Source organism: Halyomorpha halys, unplaced genomic scaffold (genome assembly GCF_000696795.3).
Source record: "Halyomorpha halys isolate HHAL.00 unplaced genomic scaffold, Hhal_1.1 Scaffold332.1, whole genome shotgun sequence".
Classification (NCBI taxonomy): Eukaryota; Metazoa; Arthropoda; class Insecta; order Hemiptera; family Pentatomidae; genus Halyomorpha; species Halyomorpha halys.
Window position 1 is genome coordinate 1722140 of NW_027108633.1, and position 26693 is coordinate 1748832.

A 26693-nucleotide genomic window follows, 5' to 3' on the forward strand; every position below is an offset into this window, starting at 1 on the left:
AAAAAAAAAAAAAAAAAAAACTTGTGGAGCTATTTCTATTCTGCCACATAATAGAAGTCTAGACCTTCTAACCTTTCGGAAAGAAACCGTTGAAATATGCCATTCATTTAAACTTTCAAGTGAAAGAGTATATATTATATATATTTTTTGGGAAAAAAAACAATTAAAAATAATTATATTATGTCAGGTCCGTCTCTTGATTAACATGAGAACTTAGAATGATTGGAGGTGCGAATTTTTGATATAAATGAAAAAAACTATTTCCTTCCAATACAGTAGTACAAGTAAGTCGTAATAGTACAAGAGCCCAAGAGGAGAAAAAAGTCAGTTATTTCACCCCAATTTTTTATTAATTTAATGAAAATTATGTATAATTACTAGTCAAAACTGATGAGTCTGCCAGGTATAGGTAGGGAGAATAAAAATGGTGGCTCTTTAAGAACATTAATTTTTCATTCGGAGCTCTATATCTTTAAAACTACCAACAACAATAGAACATCTAAGAGAGCGTCATTTAAAGTAGAGTAAATTTGCTAAGCTGTAAGCTCTAATACAGCTATTTAAGTTCAATAGTTCTCGAAATATAGTTTTTTAAAAAGCAACATTTCATAAAAATGTTGTATGGAACGTACTGAAAGATCAGTAGTTAGTGAATTTATTTTGAAAAATTTATATCTCAAAAACCATTTGACGTACAGATGTCTATTAGCACTCAAATTAAAGCTAGTTTAATGGGCTATGAAGCAGTTTAATACGTTTATCGTCGTAGGAGTAGTAGTTTTCATGATATTCTCTAAAATAAATTGATTGTCCGAACAACTAAAGTTTGAGATTTGAAAAACATTATTTCAGAAACCAGAGGACGTACAGATGTCTGACAGCACTCAAATTAAAGCTTAAATTTACTTTAAATAGCTCATAACGTTTATTTTTGTAGGAGTAGTAGTTTTTATGGTATTTGACATAAGAAATTCACTAACTGTTAATTCTAGTTGTTCGTATAAAATGTTTGATTTTTGAAAAATATATCTCTATATCCATAAGACGCCCATATGTCTGCCAGCACTCAAAATAAATAAGATTTAACTTACTATGAAGTAGTTTATGACACCTATCTTCGTTTATGAAACTTATTGTCCGAACAACTATAAATCAATTTATTTTAGCAAATATCATTAAAACTACTCCTACAACGATAAACGTATTAAACTACTTCATAGCTCATTAAACTAGCTTTAATTTGAGTTCTAATAGAAATCTGTACGTCAAATAGTTTGTGAGATATAAATTTTTAAAAATAAATTCACTAACTACTGATCTTTCAGTACGTTCCATACAACATTTTTACGAAATGTTGCTTTTTAAAAACCTATATCTCGAGAACTATTGAACTTAAATAGCTCTATTAGAGCTTACATTTTAGCAAATTTACTCTACTTTAAATGATTTTCTATTGTTGATAGTTTTAAAGATATAGAGAGAGCTCAATGAAAAATTAGTTATTTTTAACGTTTTTAAAAAGCCACCATTTTTTATTCCTTCTACTTAGCAGACTCATAAATTTTGACTAGTAATTATGCTTCATTAATTAAGCTACTATGTCTTCATTAAAGTAATCAAAAATTGGAGTGAATTAACTGACTTTTTTCTCCTCTTAGGCTCTTGTACTATGACTCTCTATATTATTATACCTCCATTTCGCTACCAGCTCTTTAATTTCAATTTCCTAGCCTTAAGAAAAATACAAATCTTTTGCCATGTATATAATTATCTCATAAAATTATTTATAGTAATAACCTAATTTAAAAATCTTTTCTATTTGTGTGTGCACATCCTGTTCTAATAGACTATAGTTGTAAGTTTTCTGAAATCAAAAATATTGTGTGTTGATCGCAATCACCAAATATCTCTTCCCTAAGTGAAACAGCAAATAGCTCTTTGTGAACATCCGAACAGTGTGGACACTAAATACCAAGCCACATCCGGATTCAAGTAACCCTAGTGAAGTAGGGGCTCTTTCTTGGGTGACTTCATCATCCCTTACTAATGGATTCAATTCTAAAACTGGATCATTCAATCCCATTCAGGTGCTCTTTCATTTCTTCTTCGTCCAACCTAACCTCCTCCATTTGCGAGATTCTTAGTTCAGTATTTTTTAAGAAGTACTCATTGTACAAGAGCCGGGAGGAAAAAAAGGCAGTTATCTCACCCCAATTTTTGAGCAGTGTGAAAATATGAGTAGTTAGTTAATTTATTTTGAGAAATCTATATCTCAGGAACTATGTGACGTACAGATGTCTATTAGCGATCAAATAAAAGCTAGTTTAATGTACTATAAAGTAGTTTATGACCTTTACCTTCGTAGGAATAGAAATTTTCATGATATTTGCTAAAATAAATTGATTTTAGTTGTTCGGACAATAAGTTTGATTTTCGAAAAACTCTATTTCCATTAGACGTACGGATATCTGTCAGCACTCAAATTAAAGCTAGTTAAATTTACTATAGTTAATAGTTAATAATGTTTATCTTTGTACGAGTAGTAGTTTTTATGATATTTCACAAAATAAACTCACAAAATGTTAATTTCTAGTTGATCGTATAAAACGTTTGATTTTTGAAGGATATGTCTCTAGACCCATAAGACGCACATATCTCAAAATAAAGGGAAATATAACTTACTATAAAGTTAATGACACTTATCTTCGTAGGGGTAGTAGTTTTTATGATATTCACATATGAATATAAATTTGGCAAATGGAAATTTGTCCGAACAACTATAAATCAATTTATTTTAACAATTTCATGAAAACTACTACTCCTACGAAAATAAACGTGATCCTCTACTTTATAGCTCATTAAACTAGCTTTAATTTGAGTACTAATAAACATCTGTACGTCATATAGTTCCTGAGATATAGATTTCTCAAAATAAATTAACTAACTACTCATATTTCGGTACGTCCCATACAACATTTTTATGAAACGTTGCTTTTAAAAAGCTATATCTCGAGAACTATTGAACGTAAATAGCTCATTAAGGCTTACATTTTAGCAAATTTACTCTACTTTAAATGATGCTCTCTTAGATTTTCTATTGTTGTTGGTAGTTGTAAAGATATAGAGCTCGGAATAAAAAATCAATTATTTTTAATGTTTTGAAACAGCCGCAATTTTTTATTCCTCCTACCTATACTTGGCAGACTCATCAATTTTGACTAGCAATTATACCTAGTTTTCAATTAAGTAATTCAAAATTGAGGTGAAATAACTGCCTTTTGCACTATCACTAACTATAACTGTCTCTTGTACTATCACAGTCTCATTGAGAAATTTATGGAAAGATAATTTTTGTCCAGATCATTTATAAATGACCATTATTCTTTTAACTCTCATTCTTACATGTATATATATTTATCTGTATTACAACTCCTTTGCTGGTTGACTGTTATATTTTTCTACAACTTCCATATCATTGTGTTCATTGGATCTAAACTTAAACCATGAGTCCTTCGTCCACTTTTATAGCTATTTAGTAGATGTTTTCTCCGGCTTTATCGATCTTGTATATAATTGGTCGCAGCCTAACCTCTATGCAAATGTCAAGCTAACCGTATGCACCAATAATATCTTGTAAAGGTTATCAAAGAGGCTTGTATAAGGTATCGCATATATTTTTATTATATATTATAACCATTTAGTCTAATTATATACTATTATTTATCGATCTAAAATAAATAGGTATTATAAGCAATTAATTCAATATATGAATACAAATAATTATTTATGTTTAATTTCAACTAAGTTTGGGGCTTTAGCGCACTTGCTCAGCCTCCACTGGCACACTACTAGTGATGCGGCGAGGGGGATGCGCTGGGATCTTATGAGCTCTGTTCTACCCCTCACACGTGGGGGATAGAGTGGGCTCAGGTATCTTCAGGTCGATTGTGTAAATATTGTATATAGGAGTGTAAATGTGACTAGAGATTATATTATTTTATTTATTTATTTTTTCATACATATAGTTTGATTATGTTCATTTTGTTTATCCTTCTGTTTATATATGTTTTAAGAGAAATTTTTTTTTTCATTTACTTATTTATTTTTATTCTCATTTTATTTTATTTTAGTATGAATGTGATCATTCATCACTATTACCTATTGCCCACAACTGTGTGGCAGATTATAATATCTTTCAATAAATAAAAAGTATAAGTTTAAGTAGAGAGAAAAAAAAATTTAAACTAAATATATCAAACTCTCAATTGTGTTCAATTAATCTATATACATCCAAAATCTAGCTATAGCGAAGCATTTTCAGATGTACTAGTCATTTTCGATTAAGAATTGATAAAATATTATTTATTTCCGTTTTAATAAAAATAATTATATAATTCAGTTTTAATAAGGAAAATACATACAATTATTGTTTATTTGAAATTAAAAGAAAAGTAATATAAAACATCTTAAAATAACCACAAAGTATGACTTGAAAAATTAATTTATGTTTGTGTTTAATGTTCGAACTCGTTCATATATTTAATTTTGATACTATGTTCACTTATTTTATAACTAATTTATTCTTCTTTTTTTTTTTTTCGTTATGCGTGTTACTAAAACGAATTTTTTTTTAAGCAATGATCTACGTATGTATCATACAATAAGGTTAGATGTGTATCAATGTTCTGATTTATTGACTCATAAAATTAAGTATATTATTAACTTATTATGTTGGCTGCGGTTAAGTTATTAAATGTTGTGGTGAACCTGTTAGGGGAAGAAAATGGAGATTGGATATTATAAAAACCGTTTATTTTGTACTTTACTCTATATCTTCTTAATATTATATCCAATTAAGTTTATATAGAGAAGGTCGTAATTCTCTTTCTATCCTTCTCTTTGTCTCATGTACACACTCACACACACACACACACACACACACACACATGTATATTTATGTATAGAAGTTAATTGATGTAATCAAATATTCAAAACCGAAACAAAAGTCAAGTTTTTACTTGTGAGAAGTGCTGTATGTTATGCTATATAGATGTGCTTTATATAAATTATCGACGAATATTAGCCTGAATTCGTGAATTTGTTTGAACTTATATCTCTGGAAAAGAAACAGTGTTTTAACACATTTTAAACTTTTATTTACTCAGCCCGGGTTCGAGTCCGGCTGTGGCAGATAATTATATATTCTGTTACCTCAGTCATGGATTGAATATGTGATTGGGAATCCCTCCTGGGACACATTTCTATCTATATAAAGTGGGTACCCTTTATTTGGGGAATGACCTAGTGGTTGGCTTTACGTTCTTACACTGTAGTGTCAATTTAAAATTGGGATGTGCTTCTTGTCAAATATTGATAATCTTCATGGGTTGTAGTGTTACCAGTTGTTTTATTTTTTACTTACAGAAAAAATGGTAGTACTTGAAAATAATTTCAATTTCTTTAGTAATAGACAAAAAAAAAATCAGAACTGAATTCCCCACTTCAAATTATTTGACACATTACCATTTTGAAAACTTTGTGCGGTATACAATTTCTTCCATTCTAATGTTTTCGATTCATGCAACGCTTTATTATGCCGTTTATAATAAATAGATATAACTCATCATTAGTTCACATTGCAGCGCGTTTCCTGGGTCAAGAACAAAAAAAATTTTTCATTGCAAACTCACGATATTAATCACAATACTGTTACGACGTTAGTTCCCTTTTTACTCTTACATTGAAGAAAAAAGTATAATGGAGGGGGTAAGATGGCAGAAAAAATGAAGCCAAAAAGGCGGGCCTTATGTGCATTCCAGGGGCGTGGCAGGAGTAGTGAAATAATATGAGCCAATACCTGATTGTCTTCTGTTTTAGTTCAGATTACAGTGGCGAATATTCGTATTGACCTCAACGTGAAACTTCCTTTCGTTGTCTTTCTTTTCTTCTATCACTTTCATCACATCTGCTCCTATACTTCCTCTCTTCTTCAAGCCTTCTTTCTTCTGTTAACGCTCTTCTCTTACTAACTTCGCCATATCTATCTTCTTCCTTTTTTCTCAAGCTGTATTTTTCTCTCATATGAGAGTCATCTCCTTCTCTTCTGACTATCCATGTCCTATCATTTCGAACTCTTTCTCTATCCATTTTTATTTCCCTCTACTAATCATTCATTCTAAAATGACGACCCACACTTCCAGTTTTTCTTTTCCATAGGCTTCAATATGTATTTTTTTCTACTGCTTTGAATTCTACAGCTGTCGCCCTGGTTACAACGAGGATTTTTCATTTTGATAGTTTCAGGTTCTGTTGTAGATGTAGATCGCGCACTACGTCAGTAAAATCATCGACAGCTATGATTCCTGGACGCCGTCCGGAACTGTAACATAAGCCAATCTCATCAGTCGAGAATTGTCCACGCTTAGCTGAAGCAGCGGTTCCCTAAATTTCTACCTTCTCGTCCTGATGAGTGTTCCGTACACCTGCTCCAGATAGTTATCATCGAATCCTTTATCGAGGTTGTTATGCAAACAGTTGAATTTCTCCAGCATGTTCTACGGAATATCCAGAGTCTTCCCTCGCATTGAGACGATTAGGTCGTTCCTCCTTCGTCATTCCAAACATTAGTCGAGGATGCTTCTTTGAACTTCCATCGATAAGATATTCATGACGAAGTTCGGTCGAATATTGGAGACATGTTAATAGCAGCGGCTCACGAGGCGTCTTCATCCATGTTGAGTGTCAATGGCTCATCCGTGATGGGTCTTCCGGTTTTAACAGAGTTGACTTTTTCTCGTCTAAGGAAGTCAACTTTACCTTTGAGTCCCCCATTATAACGTTCTACTTAGTCTACTAAGCTTTATATCGTCTGTTTTGGTCCTTACCCGATTTTTCAAATCAGAGACCTGACTTTCCAGGTGGTTTTCCACATTTCCGAACTGCTTCTTTGTACTTTCTTGGTCTGTTTCAACGAACTCAAACTTGATTGTCAGCATTTCCTTCAATCCATCCTGTGGAGATTTAATTTCATCCATGGAATATTTTAGCTCCCGTTCTTCCATTTTCACTTCCTAACCACCTAATAGCCCTTTACCTCTTATTTCTACCATGCAAATCAATACTTCACTACAGTCCACATCCTATCTGCAATCAAAAAAATTGATTTTTCTTATTTGCTCACCGCAAATCTCACTTTTGAGACCAATTATAGCGTGTTACCTGGACCAAGAAACAACAAAGAACAGAAACCTTTTTTTTCCTAATCTTAAGTGACAATCACTTCACTAGGGTTTTATTTTTCACATTTACTTAAAACTGTTATAAATTAATCGATAAACTCAATTATTATCCATCGTTTCTCTACCAACATTAATATAATATTGTATCGCTATATATTCCTATGAAACTTTACTCAAGATACGTCAATGTACACGATTATAGGTTGTATTTTTGCAAAATATAATATTTAGCATTTAAGTGTGTTATACCGCCACATATTTGATCAGTAAATTTACACAATGAAATAGTATTCTAATAACTTTTGTTTCTATAGTTGTTCTTAAATCTCAGATATCTTAAGCTGAGATATCAGTCTTCATTCATTTGGTAGTACTACCAACTATCAAACAAAACCTTATAACCTAAGAGTTAGTTTACACGATATTTTATACCGTAGAGTATGAAAATTATTTTTTGATTTTTTTTTATATAGCGTGGTTATCAGTATAATCCCCACCCATTACAAATGTTTAAAAGAATTTTTATTCTCTAATTTTATTTTTTTATAAAAAGATAATCTAGTTAATACCATATTAAGTAAATATAATATTACTACTACTTGTAATACGTAAATACTTGTGAAATTTATTCTTTATTTTTTATTTTCTTTATATTTTATTCATTTCCCTTCGACGTTTCAAGATTATTTTCCTATCTTCAGGATTTCAATACCTTTTTCTGATTCTGTTTGTAATTACATTCATACAATTATATTTTGTCATATTTCTAATTAGTCTTAATTTTACATGAAAATTTATTCTTTTGAACCCATTTTCACTATCATTTAAATTTTGCACTGTTCCCTGTGTATTCATAAATGTTTGAAAAAAAATCTCTATTCCCTGTAAAACTTTGAAAGATGGTTGAAAAAGTCAATGGTAGCAGTCTGGAAGGGGTGAGGCCCCTGCTGGAGGGGTAGCTGACAAGGGGTGCAAATGACACCCATTCTGTCCCCCTCGGCCCGCAGGTATCGGCGCTACATACATAGAACTAGTTTGTTCACACAATCATTAGTTGTTTTTTTTTAAGCATAAAAAGTAATAGAGCAGTCACTAAATAATTACAGTACGATTGTTTACATTGCATATATAAGGTTAGCTTTAATTAATATTAGTATAATAATGACGCAATCAACAGATCAGTTACATGATATTTGTCATTTCTGAAATAATATTGTATTTTTTGAGAAATATGCAAAGGAATCCTAATCATGGAAAATTTTTATTTCTATGAAAATTTCTCACTGTAAAACATAATGAAAAAATGAATTTCATAAAAAAAGTAAAAATGAAATTGTATTGTTTGTTCAATTTCCATTTCACTCGAAAACTCAAATCAAAATAAAAAAATCTTTATATAGGTAATGTGGCCATTTATAGTATGGAATCCGTAAGATGTGTAAATACACGACCCTCCTATAGGATTACTATGGTTGGGAAAAGAGGGGGGGAAAAATTTAAATCGTAACACCTTATAAAACTGTTTAAACGTAATAATTGGTGGGGTTAGGTTTTTTTTTCTTGGTCGATTACAATGCTTCATTATTGAACATAATAATTATAAATTAGGGGGTGGAGGAAACATTTAAAAAAAAAAAAAATGCATAGTTACCCGGTTGAAAATGGATGATTAGTTAATGGTTGAAATTATTGTGAATTAAGGTTTTTGTTTATATTCGAATAAAATGAATTCAACAAGCCATGTTTGTAATAATCAGAAATAATTGTAATATATTTAGGCATTACCTCTGGATAAATAAATAAAATGTTTCTTTTTATATATATTTCTAGCCGGCGATAGTAAAAGGCGTAAATTAATAATAAGTTGAATGTGTGAAGCGGAGAAGGGAGGGGAAGTCTTGATGCTGCGATAGGGGTTTCAGTTCTCCTGAGGCATTGTTAAGGTGGAACTGGAACTAGGAGTAGAGAGATAAGATAACCATCTTACTCCCGCTTCATTGACTTTCTTTACTTCTAGATTGCTTCTTCTCTCAATTTTATCTCCCTCCTCCTCTTTTTGTCCGGTCTCTGTGTGGCATCCTCATGGGACCCTTTGAATCACTCAGCTTGTTCTCAACCTCTGTACTTTGCATCCAGGGTTTTCCGAGTTGGATGTTCTGGATTTTAATACTTTACATTGTCAGCTACTGATTTTGAAATGTCGGATTTGCTATAAACTATAAGCAATCCAACACTACAGCATTATTACAAAAATAGAGAGATAGATAATTGGCAGTGAGGTAATGTAGGGTATGTGCTTTTTCGGGGTAAGACCTTAATAGTTTTTAATAAAAGCTCCTTCCCTTTACAAATCATGAATTCTAAACGTTGATGTCTCACAAATTTTTTAAAGATCAGTTCCAAATTGGTGATTATGTTGGTTCTTGGATCTCTGATATTCGGTATTAATCCACCTCTAGATATTTATTTTAGACTTAGTTACTTATTTTTGACCAAATAGAACCTTCAAAACCTTTTTATCAAAATACTTCAAGTAAGTAAAGTATTAAATTAAACAATTTTCTAGTTTTTATGTTTTATACGTAGTTTTCTTGACAAAACAGGAAGTAGGGGTAAGTGCTGGTCTCTGTCGGGGTTAAGTGCATGGATGTGCAGTTACCTACTATCATGTTTGGTCTACGTTTCAATGAATTTTTATAATTATTTTTTACATCCCTATTTACAGCCTTTTTTCTTGATACTTGAGGTAAAATGATTTTCAGTTTATATACCTGATTAGTATGAGGAATATTTTCCGAATCATAATTCAACGTCTAGAGTAACAAACATCACTATTATCTTCAGAGATGAGTTAATATAGATAGAGATCTTCCAATCGAGTATTGTAATTTCACAAGGTGGAACTGATTGGCTATCCTGGTAGTTGGTGTAGCCCGGAGCGATGGAACAATTATGAGGCAAGGATAAGAGACAAAAAGATGGAGTAGGTGGTCGATAAGAGGAAGACCATTAGCATTGTGGTAGTAATCTTGAAGGATCTCTTTGGAATAGGACAATGAGGAGATTGCCCTTTTATAGACATTATTATAAGGCCTCTCTCAGTGATAAATCAGAAGGGAGATAGCCTTCCAGGAGGTGGAGCCATCTAGTGGCCATTCAATGGAAACTAGTTACCTTCTCTCAATACTTCATATGGATCCTTCTCTATTTAGCCACGGTATTCCCCTTAAGGAAGTGTGAACTGGTGCTTCTGTCAATTAACATGGAGCGGGGAATTATTTCTGCTGATATCAAAGCGTTTTCCTTATAATACCATATTAGTGCTTTGGAGAAGAAAGTTGGACCATGGAAGCCCTAGATATTTCTGTACGAAGATTCTGCTCGCAAGGAATCGCAATAGATAATTGTGGCTCCAAGTTTTGGTTCTGTACACGCATCTGTTGAGTAAAGAGACTTTAGAAATTAATTTACGTTTTTTCAAACTATTTTGTGTTATATGTGATAAGTTGCATTAATTACTACGAAATGTATTATGTAAGTAGCTTTTTTTTTCTAGTGCACCATTATTATGAACTAATTCCCTTATCGTTTCCATAAAATGACATTTTTCTTTCTCTCCATTCAAGCCCTTAGAGTTGCATTTTTCCAAAATTATGATTTAATATTCCAATTTAATATCCCTCTTCCAAAATGTATCACTCGAAATTAATATTCTTGTTATATTAATTCAGACATGCATTATTTAAAATATTATTTTGAATTACAAAACATGTATTGTACAACACTGGCAAATAAAGTTATTTTTTTTTGTTCAATTGACAATAATTTTTTTTATTTTTTAAAAAAAGTTATTTTACTTAGGAGGTAAGGGTCCATGTTACCCCCACCAAAAGTCTACAACCCATCTTTCAAATAAATAAATAAATACCCAAAGAAAAATAGTTAACAGACTATGTGAAACAAAAAAGAAAAGAAAACAGATTAAACAAAACCATTTAGGACAATCACGAGATTGCCCTTTTATAGACATTATTATAAGGCCTCTCTCAGTGAGAGATGAGAGAAAAAAAATTTCTTACTCCTAGCCTAATGTTTGTGCCCGGCTTTATCAGAAAATTTTATAAAGTGTGTTACCTCACATTAAATACTTGAAACTGTCCTTTCTTACTGGGTAACGAAATAGAGAAATTTATGTTCTTATGTTAAATATTTACTTAATATTATTAACTAAATATTTATGTTAAGTGTACTATATTGCTGGTAAGTATGCTTTCTAAAGGCAATAGCTGTCCCTGGCTTGTTCCATCGCAAGGGGATCTAACACAGGTGATACCCAACATAGTTCATCAACACTTTCCAGTTAAGCCGCGCTTAAAATTAAATTAATTGCTTACGCCTATCCCCCCCCCCCGTTTACCCATACATTAGATATCTATCATTCTCCTCCTTAATAAATAAAGCGATATTATGAAAACATGTCTATTCGTGTAAACAATGTAATATTATCAAGGAAGTTTACACAGCACATACTGTTAAAACTACATAATTAATAACATCTATGACCATCTAGAAATAACTATTTACATAATAAGTAATTATCGTAAATTTCAAACAATGCTATTAATTTGAAAGGTCATAAATAATACATTATATATGAGTAATTACGACGAAATAATAAATAGTATTAAAAAACAAAGAACGAATTTATACATTTATAATAAAAGCCTTCCTGGTGTTTTCAGAATAACTGTGTTCAGTAATATCATTCCTGTACTAAATAATTAATTGTGTAATGCTTTGTAAAATATTAATATATTTTTTTTATAAGTCATAATTTGTCATATATTATATTCATTACATGTGCGCCTACCCGCCCGCCCGCCTCTGATCGATTGCGACGATCTGAGGCAGACGCTGGCGAATGATCTATTCATCGAGATGGAACCTAAGCGAACCCATACAGAGAAACATAGGCGCTCTTTATCACCTTTTCCATTTTGGCAGAGGGGTGGGGGTGGGGGTAAATCTTATTAAATTGGCCGGGGAGGGGGGCGGATCCCCATGGCAACCGGCCCCTCGCTGTTTTTTTAAAGACCTGTCGCCTAACACTCTTAGCTCCCCCGCTCTCTTCGCGATTTTTTTTTTCTCTTTTTTTTTTTTTCTTTTTTGTCTGAAAGTCTAATGCTTTTTCCCGGACGGAGTGTGAAAACGTTTTGTTGTTCTTGAGGGAAGAGAGGTAGGGGTGTTTTAACATGACAATGCTCCCCGCATACTCCACTCACACACTGTCTCCAGTAGAGCACTTCTTATTGATTCCTCTGCAGCAGCTAAGAGCTGTGTATTCTGGAGGACTGCCTGTCAGCTCTGGTCCAGGGGGCAAGGCAATCCTGCAAGGAGGATTCACTCTCTTTACTTCCAAATTCATAAGTCTCGTCTGTAGTAGAAAATTTCATACAGTTAATTCTAATATTTGTCATTTAATACCATAAATCCACATTATTGAAATATAATTTTAATAATGTACTCTGTTAGGGCCACAGCCTGGTTATACTAGGTAGACCCTTACACTATGCCCAGATTAAGCTGGGTCCTACGGATAGTTAATTTGAGGTTTTAAATATTGTGTTGATAGAGAATGAAGAGGGATAAAAGAGAAATAGAAATAGAAAGATTTAAATATTTCTGAAAATGGATGAAATAATCGGTGAGAGAAGGAGGGGGAGGGGAGGGAGAGAGAGAGAGAGAGAGAGAGAGAGAGAGAGAGAGAGAGAGAGAGAGAGAGAAGAAAAATGTGAACATGCTCTATTATATGATTAATAAAAAATAAAGAATAAAGTAAAACAATATATACTTTAAAAGTAAATAATGTAGAAAATATAAAACAGAAAAAAATATAAGAGATTTAAAAAAGTACAGAAAAATGATAAAATGCTAGATAAAACAGAAAAAATCTTGAGAAAACTTCTTTGATAGATAAGAATATACTATAACAATAAAAGAAAAATTCAATGAGAAAATAGATGAAATTTAAATTCTTCTTTATAGAATTTTTACTAATAAAATGAACCTACAGACCTCTGATTAAAAAGGAAAAAAAAACATTAATAAATTACAATGGTAGATATTATTGGTGATTTCAAGTTACTATTGGCAGTAATTAATATTGATACTAGTTAATTACTATTACAATTAGGGTTACAGAAACAGAAAGATATGCATAAAGAATAGTAGAGATATGTCCAGAGGTGAAAAATGTAGATACTGATGATGATAGATAGAGAAGATGAAATAAAGGTGAATAAACTAAAGATAGGTAGAACAGACTGAAGATAGGTGAAAAAATAAACTGCACACTAGGTAAGATAGAACAGATACTGTTATCTATAATCCAAAGAGGTTGCCTCTGCAGTAGGTAGAAATCACCTCTGCCAACAATAACTTTCAAAAGATTTTTATTCTATTCAAATACATTTGCTAAAATGGTTTAAGGTTGTAAGGGTAAAATGAAAGGAAAAAATTAAGGTAAAGAAAGTGAGTTAGGAATTTATAAAATTGAGGAAAAGGATCAAAAATTGCCCTGAACATACTCTTTATGGCAATACTTTCGAAATCGTTACACACGATCGACGTGTTACAGACAGTTTGTACTGGCTGGAAATATATTGAAAATAGTCCTAATACTTGTAAGATGTGAAGGCACGCCTCAAAGAAATAATAAACAACACACAATACCAAATATTTATTCTGGACGTCAGAAATATTTATTAATTTTAATACTAATTTATTAATAATTTTAATTAATTAATACCAAATATTTATTCTAGAGATCTTTTAGAAGCTTAAAACGGACTATATGCATAAATTATTTCGTTTTAAATTAACAATACTGAATAACGTTTGTTGGTGCTGATTTAAACTTGGAAGATTATAGGTTGGCTGTATGTAATTGATTTTTGGAAAATATTCCGGGTGGCGTGGTAAAGGTACAAAAATTAGTTACTGACGTTTCGTCCTACTTTGCAGGGCTTCATCATTCGAACTTTCATCCTGGATTCAACTCTGCAAAATGACATGTAGTTTTAAATAATTAAAATTACTAATAAATAGTTTATCTGCTAATATTGTACCTCTCTTGTACACCACCCCAACCAACTTCCTACTGTCAATCCACTGGTTAATTGTGCCAGTTTCAACAATTGTTGGGTCAACGATTATTAGCTACTTCAGAGGGTTAGCATTAGTCAAACTTGCCTAATTGCGATGAAGTGAAAGTTTGTAAATTTACTTAAATTATTTATGTTTAATATATAATTAAAATTCTGGTTTTTATTAATCAAAAATCAAATTTGATGCTCACATATCCCCTGCGTAAAAATCTCTTTCAAACTGCACCACCATCCTTTTCTTAATTGGTAAAATATTAAAACGGCTAAAAAACGAGAATAATATATACATGATAATTTTTAAGTCGACTTTATTTATTTTTAATACAAAAGTCAAATTTGAGAATGCTTCATACATTCTGAATCCATTGATTGACCTTTTTTTTTGCTACTGTAGCGATTTGGAGTATTAATATAGCATTTATAATCATTACAAATTAATAAGGATAATATCCTTAACGCTTTTGTAAAATAGTACTAAGAAGTGTCCATAATCCTTCTGAGAACTAAAGTAATGTCATCCATAGAACCTCGACATAAAACCTGGAAATTTTTATTGGCGGCCCCATTTTGTGGCGGTCAACATATTCAAATGCCGGAGACTAAGTTTATAACTGCCGTTACTACTGTGTTATTACAACGACCTTCCTTACGGTTATCGCTACAAATTTGTTCCTACTCGTTGTTAAACCCTTGCCCTGCCTTTATTGCAAGAGAAATGCCCACAGCCCATGCTGTTTTGGATAATGAATATTAATGAGGTCTCTGTACATTGTTTTACTTTAAGTAAAAATCGTTAAATTTAATTTAAGAACTTAGTTAATTTTCCCCCACTATAATCGCCACCGCCACCTTATTGAAATATTGTAGTATCATCCATCTGGGTCTGGTAAATTTTCTAACAGCATATGTATATATCAATTACCCAACTTCCTATCCTTACAAAAATCTTTGAAAAGATCCTTCACATTTCTCTGATCAGCAAGGACTTCGTGCCGAGGCCTTTAAGCGAGTATGGAGCGCCGGATAGATCATCAAGCTTAAAATATTACTTCTTTTATTTTGCATAAAATCCACCTATTCTAGTCCTTTTTCCTTGTGTTTCTATCCTACCTCTCAGCCCAGTGGCATTGCGGAATGGAAATGGCCCGCCCGGCTTTTTTTTTTTTCTTTTTTTTTTGATTTTGTACAATACACGATAAGTAGAATTACGGCATATTTTAGTTTTTTTAAATTGAAATACCTAAATAAATGGCTAAGTTTTCCTCTTCCCCAGTCGGCTGGCACCTACGCTACGCCACTGTCTGAGCGGTTTGCGCTCCTTTCGAGTTCCCTATAGTTCCGAACTGGTACCCTGTCAGGCATATCTATCCGCCTCGATACCTTCCTGGCAACATTTGCTGATGGTACCACACAACATTCTCAAACCTACAAAGGCTCCCTTAACGAAGACTGGTGTAATAAATGACGAATTAAAGAAAACGAATTTCAGTGCAAACCTTCACCTTCCTTCGCAGATCTTGCTCGACAGTTCATTTTAATTCTATACCACTTCCTATCTCAGACACAGTCCAGTATCTTGGCTTCCTCCTTGACAGACGTTGACCCCACATACTAGACTTATAAGGCTAGAACTTAACTGAAGATTTGGACAATTATATGAACTACTAAATAGAAAATCTTAATTTTCAGCTGACAATAAACTGATAATTTATAAGATAATACTTATGGACTAGAACTGTCAGAGGGTAGCTAAAACTGTTAACAATTAATCCTTTCAGTCCAAATCCTTCAGAGAATTGTCAACGTTTCACACTATGTTACTAACAATACGCTATATCATGAAATATGTCTCTGACTTTATCTGTTCAACTTCTTCATGTTTTATGAGAAACTCACTCATCATCCTAATTCTTTACTTCAATCCTTATCTAGCTTCTTAACCCCTTTCTAAGATCCTCCCCGAAGGTTGGAACGATAGGTGCCCAGAGAGCTATGGTAAATAATTATATTGGAGTTCTGGCAATGGCCAGGTTCTCCATTCAAGTCTGGGGTGTGCGCCCTCGCTTCATTCAAATACGTCATGATTAGTGGTAACAAAAATATTAGTATGCAGTCAGTCAGATGGTTTGAAAAAAACAAACAATATTCATCTCCAATTCATTTGATTTAGTAGTCAAAAAAGTTATTATTATTTATTTATTTTGTTTTTTTATAAATAATATTATCGTTGCAGATGGCTCGGACGTGGATCCATGTTCGTGCTCTCCAAGTCCCAGTTCGCTACCCTCTCAGGCAGGCGGCAGGGGCAGGAAGGGGAGCTGGCGGACTTGGGTGCGGGTGATGGCTCCATCACGGCCGTACTCCAGAACTTCTTCTCCAGCAGGGTCACCGTCACCGAAGTGTCCAAGGCCATGAAGCCGCAACTCCTAAAGAAGGGATTCAGGTCAGTGGGTATTGCAGGCATTGTTATTCGTTATGTTGAGGTTTATTTTTCATTGAATGCAGGTTCAGGTGGATTTTATATAATCCATATATGAAAAATTGTTGATATTTTTATTTTTACCAAATATTTTTTTTCATAAACGATTATATATAATTTATAACTTATTTTTGTTTATTGGCTATGAGTCAGACCTTTAAGGGGTCCTCACAATATAATGGAATGCATTTTATTCGTATAGCGCATTACTTCAATATTTTCTTTTTTCATCCTTTCGTCTCTTTTTTTCTACAGTATCTATATATTTTGATTTATTTTTTATTATAATTAATTTAGCAGCACTTATGTTCAACAATATATTATGCTATTTTCAATGTATTATAAAAAAAAATTGGTCATTTATATTTATGTATTACTCTCTTATTCATGTTACAAACCACTTTTTAAAAAAAAAATTTTTTTTTCGGCGTGCTACTATTACAGCTTAAGAGTACAACATATTGGTGGCAACACTCCCGGTCTCTTCGATTTTGCCGTCTTTTCTTTGCAAAAATAGTGTGATTTTTAGCTTAAAATATGCAACTTTTTTTTTGCTAGGACTAGTGAAAAGCGGAAAATATGTTTGATAATCTTGAACTTTTTTTAAAAATATAAAATCATTTATTTTGAAAATTTTATAAATTTGATTAAGCAATCGTATAATGCTGCTGCTGCCCAAATTATAGGCATTACAAAAATCGCACTATTTTTCCCCTTTTATAAAATTTTCAAAAATAATGATTTTATATATGAAGTCTTAATTTTTTTTCGGAAAAAAATTCAATAATTTTCTAACATATTTTTCGCCATTCATCTTGTCATTACAAAAAAAAAAAAATGCATATTTTAAACTTGAAATTTCACTATTTTTATCTTACAAAAAGTGAAAAAATCGTATAGAAAAGTGCTGCCACCAACGTTTACTATCATGAATATGAGACAGTCGAAGAGTGAAGCTAACCTAAATGTGTCGGCATTCAGTTGGAAAAATCATTATTTCTATTGAAATGTTATACAAATTTTCATATAATTAATTTCAAGTATAGAAATAATCAAAACAAAACTAGAACAGAGAAAAATAGTTTCTAAACCGCTTTAGTATTATCACCTAACACCCTAGAATGAGTGCAATAGTACTACCATAACAATAAATGCTGTCATGACAGAAACTGCCTTACAGTTTACCCTATAGGAGTAGGCAATCAGTGAGTTGATGTATAACAAAACACATATAAGTAGCTTCAAATTCCCAAAATATTATGTATTTCTTGGACATAGGTTATACCAGTTTGTATAAATTAACATTATTATTTTTCGATTCGGCTATAATGTAGATAAAAATAGAATCACAAAATTGTGAAGCAAAATCACTTCGATCAGTTGAAATGGGCAGAACCCTTTCTTGATTCGCTCTATTAACATTTCAGATCTTTGAGCGTCTTTATCAACCCCCTTTCAATCAGTCTACGTTTTTCTACTGTTATTAAACTTTCTCCGTGAATATTAGCTCTATAGGATATTTGTTAATTTTCTGTTATTCTTGTTTTAAATATAAATTTACAATATTTATTGAGTGAAAATGAAAGCCGACTGCTCCATTAAATCCTAATTCCCCAACTACCATTACCAGCGGGAGGGGAGGTAGGTTGTGCACTAACTGCTACTAATCCAGGTTGATCACGCTAAGGCAATCGATTGTGTATAAATGGAGATAAGAGCCTGCTTTTGTAAGGTTATTGCACTAAATGAAGCGCCCCATTTAAATAGTCCTGCTCGGCTGGCTAATGCTCGTTATTATCATTTCTAAAATCAGCGTTATTTACTAGCGGTTAGTATAATAAAAAAAAATTATTTATGCTCTATGTTAACCCAATGTTATATGATACATTTTAGAAAATTCCTGTGAATTTCACAAGCACAAACAGATTTTCTTTTTAGATTAATCCAAAAATATTTTCAGGTGTATAAATTTCATAAATCAAATGCCATATTTAATCACTTTATATGGCATTGCTGAGTAAATACCAAATGTATAATAGACTAAATGGACTACAGTGTTGAAGTTTCCTTCTTCTGGGATCATGCCCAACTATCTTCCATGCTGAAATATCGCTGGAAGAAGAGATCTCCGAAGTAAAAATAATATGTAAATGAAAGAAAGAAGAGAAGTGGTTAGTAACAGTTTTAAATTTAAGAAAGAATTATATAGAAGAATTTATAGATGGGACAAAGGCAATTAGCCGGCATTTTTAAGATTTTTAAAAAAGAAAATGACAACAAAATACAGGTTTCCTTGAAAATGACCTGAGGGTCGAAACGTTGGAAGGTTTTGAAAAGAATAAAGTTGGATCAAATTTGTTTTTAAATAAACTAAACCACTCTCAAACAAGAATATATTAATAAAAATTAATCTAAAAATAATATATTCTCGCTTAGCTGTGAATACATGGGACCTGTTTCATAATGAAAGTTAATAGTGTTTATTAGTTCATAAATACAAGTATATTAAGCGCAAACCATAATACTTTTTTTATGGTGGAGACTACTATGGTGACATTACAAGATTTAACTAATAAAAAAGGAATTGTTAGTGGGGCCGTATGTAGCCGAGGGAGTTAAGGCGTTCTTGTCTGCCTCGTAACTGCAACGGTGCCGTGGAGTTGCCATTTGTTTTCGTGCCGGTCTCTAAATAAAAACTTGAAACTCCGCCATTGTTGAAGTAAGTTGATTACCGCTTCGTACGACAGAAATTGCCAAAATATCGTGATGTCAAAATGTTATTTGGTACATCTTTTTGAAAATGTCTGTGAATTTCATTTAAAAAGAAAAAAATACATGACCTTTTGCTCTTTATTATGAAACAGGAGCCTAGTAACGACAATACGATTTTAATACTTAAGAAAATAATGAAAAACCAACATATCATTCTAGAGGCATTTTGTAGTATAACTATATGGTTGTTTTTATAAATCCCTACTGTTTTTGTTTCAATGGTAAGTGTTTTTCTTTATGTTACGAGGTATCACAGCTTGAAGGACAATATTATAATATTGAACACCCAAGCGGCAAATTAAAAACTTTAAATTCCTAAACAATCATTCCGTGGCTAGTCTGAAATCAGCTCGATATTCTAAAGCAATCAGCTAGGTTTTAATAAACTTACCGTAATGTTGAAACCAGTACATTACGTTTTATTATTATTATTATATATAGTGCATTCTTTTAACTGTTTTTTTCTGACTTTGGGTATTTTTCCGAGATGTCTCAAGAATGATGCATTTATTTTATTTATTTAATATATTATAATTTTTTTTTCCAGAGCTTGATGGTATCTCAGCTTTAGCTACCGATAAGTAACATATACGTAACTGTGTTTAAATTTTGTATCTTGCTTGTAGGTTAATCTTTTTAGAGTGTCGATGTGAGCTATACTATCTCTGGCCTGTATTAATTTAATATGTTATTCTCTCCCGATGATGCCGGAATTAACAAAGCGTTGCTTGGCCAGCTTTATTCTTACTGGTGTTTGAGAGAATTAAGGCTTTGTTTTAAAATCTTATGAATATATATTTACTTGGATGATGGCTGTTTAGCCTTTGATACAGTAGTACCGTATGTTCCATTTTTTTCCTGAAGGGCGCGCGCCACCTGTCACTCCGCTAATGCTCGAAGACATCTGCTCCTCCCTCGATCCTCTGACTGGGTCCGTCATCGTGTGCCGTTCTATTGTTTTTTGTCCTTGTGTTGTTATTAGTGATACCCGTGTTGTTGTTTTTTTGTCGCCCGGGGGCAGGCGTGCATCCGATTAGCGCTACTGAATGGCTGTGGCAAAAAAATAACCCCATCTCTCCTCTCTCTATTATTCGGTGGTTATAGCTCTTTAGTTGAGCAAGGGTATTAGTGTCTACTAGTTCGGCGGTACGTACATTACTAGAGAGATCGAACAAAAAAATCTCATGACTATCGAGGTATAAGAATTTTTTTAAGGTTGTTGGACCGTTTCAATGTTTAATCTGCTAAAGTATATTCCAAATTAGAAAACAGTTTGTAGAACAAGTGAGGAATTTTCTATCAAAGTTCGACCCTATTGTATCAGTATTTGACTTTGGGAAGATTATTTTAAAAAAATATTTTCCCATTATGCGATGTAGATAAGTTAATTTTTTTATTTAAAATTCATTGTTATATTATTTGCGAGGAGATTTTTTAAATTTAACTTAAATTTTTTTAAATAATTTAACTTTCATGAAATTTTGGTTTTGGAATAGAAAATATATAAAACTATCTGCTTGAAAGGAATAAAGATAAAAAAAAGAAATATTTTTTTACCTGAATTCGATCTCAATGCTTTCATGATTAAGGCGTAGAAGGTAAGCCTGCAACTGCAGAAACGTCGGCATAAAATAAATAAATATGGTTTGTCAAATATCAATATGATTTTTATTTATAAAAAATCAATAGACCATCCTAGAGCCATTTCATATCAGCTATCGTTTTGTAATATTGTAATATTTTCTGCCTTCGAGAATTCTTTCTAGACGTCTTTGGTATGACGGTATGACACTAATTTTTATTTATATTTTTTTTTAAGGAAAGAGTTTTTTCTGACTTACGTTATTTTACTTCTTAAAACAAAGCACAGTGTTATCTCGGTAATCCGAACTAATTGCTGAAGGGGTGTATTCGGAGCACAGAAAGTATTAGGAAAAATAATGCAAAAAAATTCAATAATATAAATGTACATAACTATTTTTATTCTAAACTTAATAATCTTTTTACTGGAAGAGTCTTATAGAATTAAACTGGATTTAGTGAATGACACAATTCTTCCTTATTAAAATAAAATACTTTATTTCATATCATCAGCAACGTTTCGGGAGATTTCCCCCATCTTCAGGCTGCTAAAAACAAATTCAACAAAACCATAAATGGAAGATAACCTTCAGGAAGGTAATTATCCTCCTAAAATGTATGACTAGAAACAAATTTTATGCATTAAATGACATTAATATTATAATATATTAGCAAGAATGACAATAAAGGAGAAAATTATATGTTATATATAGGTTTTTTTTATCAAGTAAATAGTTTATAAATAGTTCTTTGAGTGTATATGATATATTAGTGTTGTAGTAAGCGCATGTTTATGGTTTTGTTGAATTTGTTTTTAGCAGCCTGAAGATGGGGGAAATCTCCGAAACGTTGCTGATGATATGAAATAAACTATTGTATTTTAATAAGGAAGAATTGTGTCATTCACTAAATCCAGTTTAACTATTTTTATTTTTTCATATTTTATTGGTAATTTGACAGTTTGAAGTTTTTTTTTAAAAAAATCAGTTATTATTTGTATTTTTTTTTCTGAGATTACTGAAATTTACTGCTTCTTCTCTCAGACGTTGCAAGAGAAGGACTTGCTTCCAGGGTATATCATTCTCTGGTACCCACTTCAGACAGTAATTGGAATGATTTATGATTTTTTTTTTTTACTCCAGTTCGGATTACTGGAGTGTTCGGAGTATCGAAATTCGGATTACCAACATTACACTGTATAATTTTTCTTATAATTAACAAGTTGAAAAAGTCCATTCAGATTTTTTCCCAAAAAAATAAATTATCACTACTGGGTTATAAGGATTATATTTTAGGAAATACGTGTCCTATTATATTTTAGTCACCATTTCTAATTTCATTATGGTGTTATTTAGGTACTGACATTTCTCAACTTCGTATTTCCTTCTGCTTTCTCGATTATTCGACTTACGACAGATCTCCGGTCACATAATTCTGAAAAAAAAAATTTCCATCAGACTCCAGCTGGTGGAGGAAAGCTATTGGGATCTTCTAGCCTTTTCCCTCCGGACGACCTTCCTGAAGACGTGGGCAGAGGACAGACCGCCCTAGTACTATCTTCTCGCTGCTATCTGCCGTGGGAGGTGCTCGTGACCAGCCCTACCTCCTCCCTTTGTCCCCTCGCAGCAGATATATAGAGCCGGCGGTCCGGTACTGCGGTGTCCGATGGTCGTGGCAGATCGGGAAGGGTTACTACATTAGTGGTTCTAAAGATAGCAACTGCCGGGGGGGGGGGGGTAGAGGCTTCTGGAATCAAGTTGTTTTGGTGATTCCATTAAGATTTTATCTGGAAAAAGAAATACTGAAAACAAAAGAGACCAACTCAACCTATGCTTCCCGGGGTATGTTCTATAAATAACCAGTATGCCTGTTACATTGCAGGAACTACCATCCTTTACTTTTCCAAATTTGTACATATCTACATATTTTGCACAATATGTAATATTTAATTGTTTTTTTTAGCCATTTGGGCGGGGAATATTCTGTTCCTCTAAGTTTCTTTTTCTTGGATGTAATGTTGGGACATGATCCGTAGTTGTCTGCTTTGGATCATGTCATTTGCGCTTGTGAGATTTACCAATCTCATTTTTATACACGGTCTGAAGATTCTTGTATTAATAACTTGGCAGGAAAGTGCTGTTCCCTGAGCAAATAGATGATGTGATCGGTATTCAGGCTCAACAACTGGCTGTGTCCGTTTTTGTGATGATGAACCTTTCTTGCAGTTCATTAATTGTCATAGTAAAACATAATACAATATTTCTACGAATATATCAACCATACATCATTCGCAGTTCTGTCTGTAACCAATTGGGGGGCACCGTGTACTTTAAAATAAGAGGGTCCTCCAGGTTATAGAACTTATTTTCTAAACAGATTTGAGATATCAACAGAATTTAACTACGTACTAGTTAAAATCAATATTTCATATGTATCGAACATTAAAAAAATAATTTAACATTTTCTAATAAAAGGTCTTGATTTTGATTAGCAAAATCATGGATTACTTCTTGGAAGTTTATTCATTTATGTACTGAAAAAAATGTTCATAAACACCTTCAGTTTTTTACATAAATCACTTTGTTTTACCTTCATCTTTTCTGACATTACGATATGTTTACATCCACCTATCTCTAACCTATGTCTTTCTTGCAGATCTCAATTCAAGTTTTTCAGCCAAGATCCTATCAATATCCCTTGATGTAAAAATTGTATTTTACAATGTCTATTGGAATTTCTTTAACCATACAGTCCCAAAACATTCAGAGTAAGCTTTATTTATAAATCTCATTGGATTAAGTAAGATCTTTCGTATTTTGTCCTGACAGTTTATTTTTGCATAATTGCTGCAGATGAGTTTGAATAAGATAGTATATAGATCGAAATAATATTAGAATCATTAAATGAAGACGATGTAAATATATTTCATTTTTCTGTCATATTGTTCAATATGTTGATCCGAATTGTTTTTCAATTTTTTAGACACTACTTGCATATCTTATCCTTTGCATATCTTCATATGCATAATATTAAATTTCATCTTTCATTGTAATCAATTTGTTATTGCCTAATCCCTTGGTTATTAATCAATTATTTTTTATTTTCAATTCATTGTTATGTATATTTTCAAATTAGTTAGTTTATTACTTCTCTTTAATTTGATATTTCTCTAAATGATGGTGGGTATCTCTTTTTGTTTTATAACCCTGATGAAGACCTGAAAATCAGGTCGAAACGTTTATTTGTGTTTTTTTGCTGACCCCCCCCCCTCCCCCGACCATCTTCTCTAATTACTAATCTAAGGTCAACTATCTACTCGAAGATGAATTACAATAGACGCAATGCTCTAATGAGAGCACTCATATATTATATTGATAGTTAATTATGTATTATGTATTGGGTTGATGGATGAACACTGAGGGACTACAATATATGCAAGATTGAAGCGGTGGTGCTGGAGGGAGGGGGAGGTTGAGGGATGAGAGAGAGTGGTACTTAAGAAAAATACCCTGGAGCCCCCCTCCCATCCCCATTTGTCCAGGGCCTTCTACATTTGTCTAGCCCGTGTCCGAGCTTCCAACCTCCTTTATTTTTGTTTTCCTCCGCTTCTTTTTACAACAATGGCCGCCTCTCTTACCCTCCTTACACATTCTCCTCTGGCCACCTCTTACCCCTCTCATTCTTTTAAAACCATTTTATTCGGTCCTTTTTATTTTTCAGAAAGTTTATTGATATAAATTTAAACCATTTAATCTCTTGTGATTGATTACGACAATTTTATATTGTGATACCAATAAAAATGAAACGTGAACTCAATATAAAATGTACATGAACTTAATGGATGAGTTCTATCCCCCGACACTACCTGAAGATGGTCGATTCTCTATTCAGGAGAGCTGAAGAAATGAGAGTGGGGTTTCCACACCCGATGGTTCTTCTATGTTAATAGCGATTACCTAATGTATTTCGATAATGGTGCGATTAAGAAATGTTCTTTAAAAAAAAAAGGATTCGGAAAAATCAAATATTAAGAATGAAAGGAAAGGATTAGGATTCTGTGAACATAGAAAAAGTAAAAATATTTTGTTTTATCCTAGAAGATAAATTGTAACTGAAATCATTTCGGAGTTTTTATTTTACTTTTGGGTAATGTCGGAAGAACCTGTTTGAGGATTAAAACCGTTTTTTAAATATTTGTAGTCTTTAATTCATTTATATATTATTGAATAAAATATTATTTAGCATTAATTCGTTAAATATTTTATTGTATTCATTTTTTAAAGAGGATCGCGGTGGCAGCATGGTAAGGCGCTATGCTACTAACTCCTAGAACTCGGGGTCGAATCCAGCTGGCAGAAAATCGTTTTCTGTTACACTGTAGCCGTGAGTCAATCCTGTGGGTTCTGGGATCCACCCAGCCTCATAAATTGGGTAAAAATCTGGCAGTCGAGCGTTATTCTGACCAAATCACCTCCTTGCACAACCGTTGGTCTAGTAACAGTACTTCCTTACAGAGTACTGCACCCCTGACCTTCATGGGTTGTAGTGGTACAGATTTTAATTTTAATTTAATTTTTTTAAGTATAAGTGTTTTCCCTGAGAAACTATAAGGTATGTGAAGTCTTGTTATAGTTCTTTTTATTAAAACAATAAGGAAAGAGAAGGATTTAAGTAAAAAAATCAAACGATGAATAGTTCAAAAGAATTAATTGAATTGAACCGTAAAAGTGAATTGTTAGGAGTCGGTTCAATTATAAAAATCAAATACCCCATCTTTACTAGGTCTACTAGGACTGATAATAATAGACTGAGAGGCAATGAATCTTTTATTCAACGGACGAACGTAAAGCTACCGACAATCTTACGCGATATTTCTTGTCTGGTTCAAGTAGGAGCTCTTAGTCTTGCTATCCAAAGCGGGTGCATTTTTGGTGAAATTTTGCCTCAAATTGGTCAAATTTTGAGATTCCATTCAACGGGAAAACATACTGCTGAAATTTATACAAAAATTAAATTATGCCCTAGTGGCGATTGTCGAAAAGAACTGACTTATAATCTGTGTTCATTTTCAAAAATGTCAAATTTTGACTTTCAATTCATTCGTTAGATATGGAATATATTAGTATTGCTATAATGAAAAATTTCGAATTCCTGATTTCGACGAAAACGCATGTTTTGAGATCCTCTGAGTCCAAAACATATTTTCGCAAAATGATTTGTGTCTGTTAACAGCCTAGCACAAAAAAAAAAAAAATTGAGTAAGAAACTGAAATTTAATATATTAGGAAATTGGGGGCTAGTGTGAATTTTGTGTGATGACATAGAATTTTGAATTTTCAGATATTTTTTATTGTTTTCTTAAAAAGCGTGAGAATTGCCTATCTTTATTTCAAAAATGAACAAATGAATTCTAAATTGAGTCATTATTCTCTAGAAAAAAAAAGAAAATATAAAATT

The 26693-nt window shown here is 32.4% G+C and overlaps 1 protein-coding gene across 2 annotated transcripts in view; it reads left to right on the forward strand.

Moving 5' to 3' along the window:
- LOC106681383 (protein-L-histidine N-pros-methyltransferase) overlaps positions 1-26693 on the forward strand; it is a 282441-nt gene that overhangs the window by 244958 nt on the left and 10790 nt on the right. For both annotated transcript variants that reach the window (XM_067046942.1, XM_067046941.1), the window contains exon 4: positions 16638-16847. In XM_067046942.1, coding sequence (XP_066903043.1) covers positions 16638-16847 — 210 coding nt within the window. The remainder of the gene's footprint in view (positions 1-16637; positions 16848-26693) is intronic.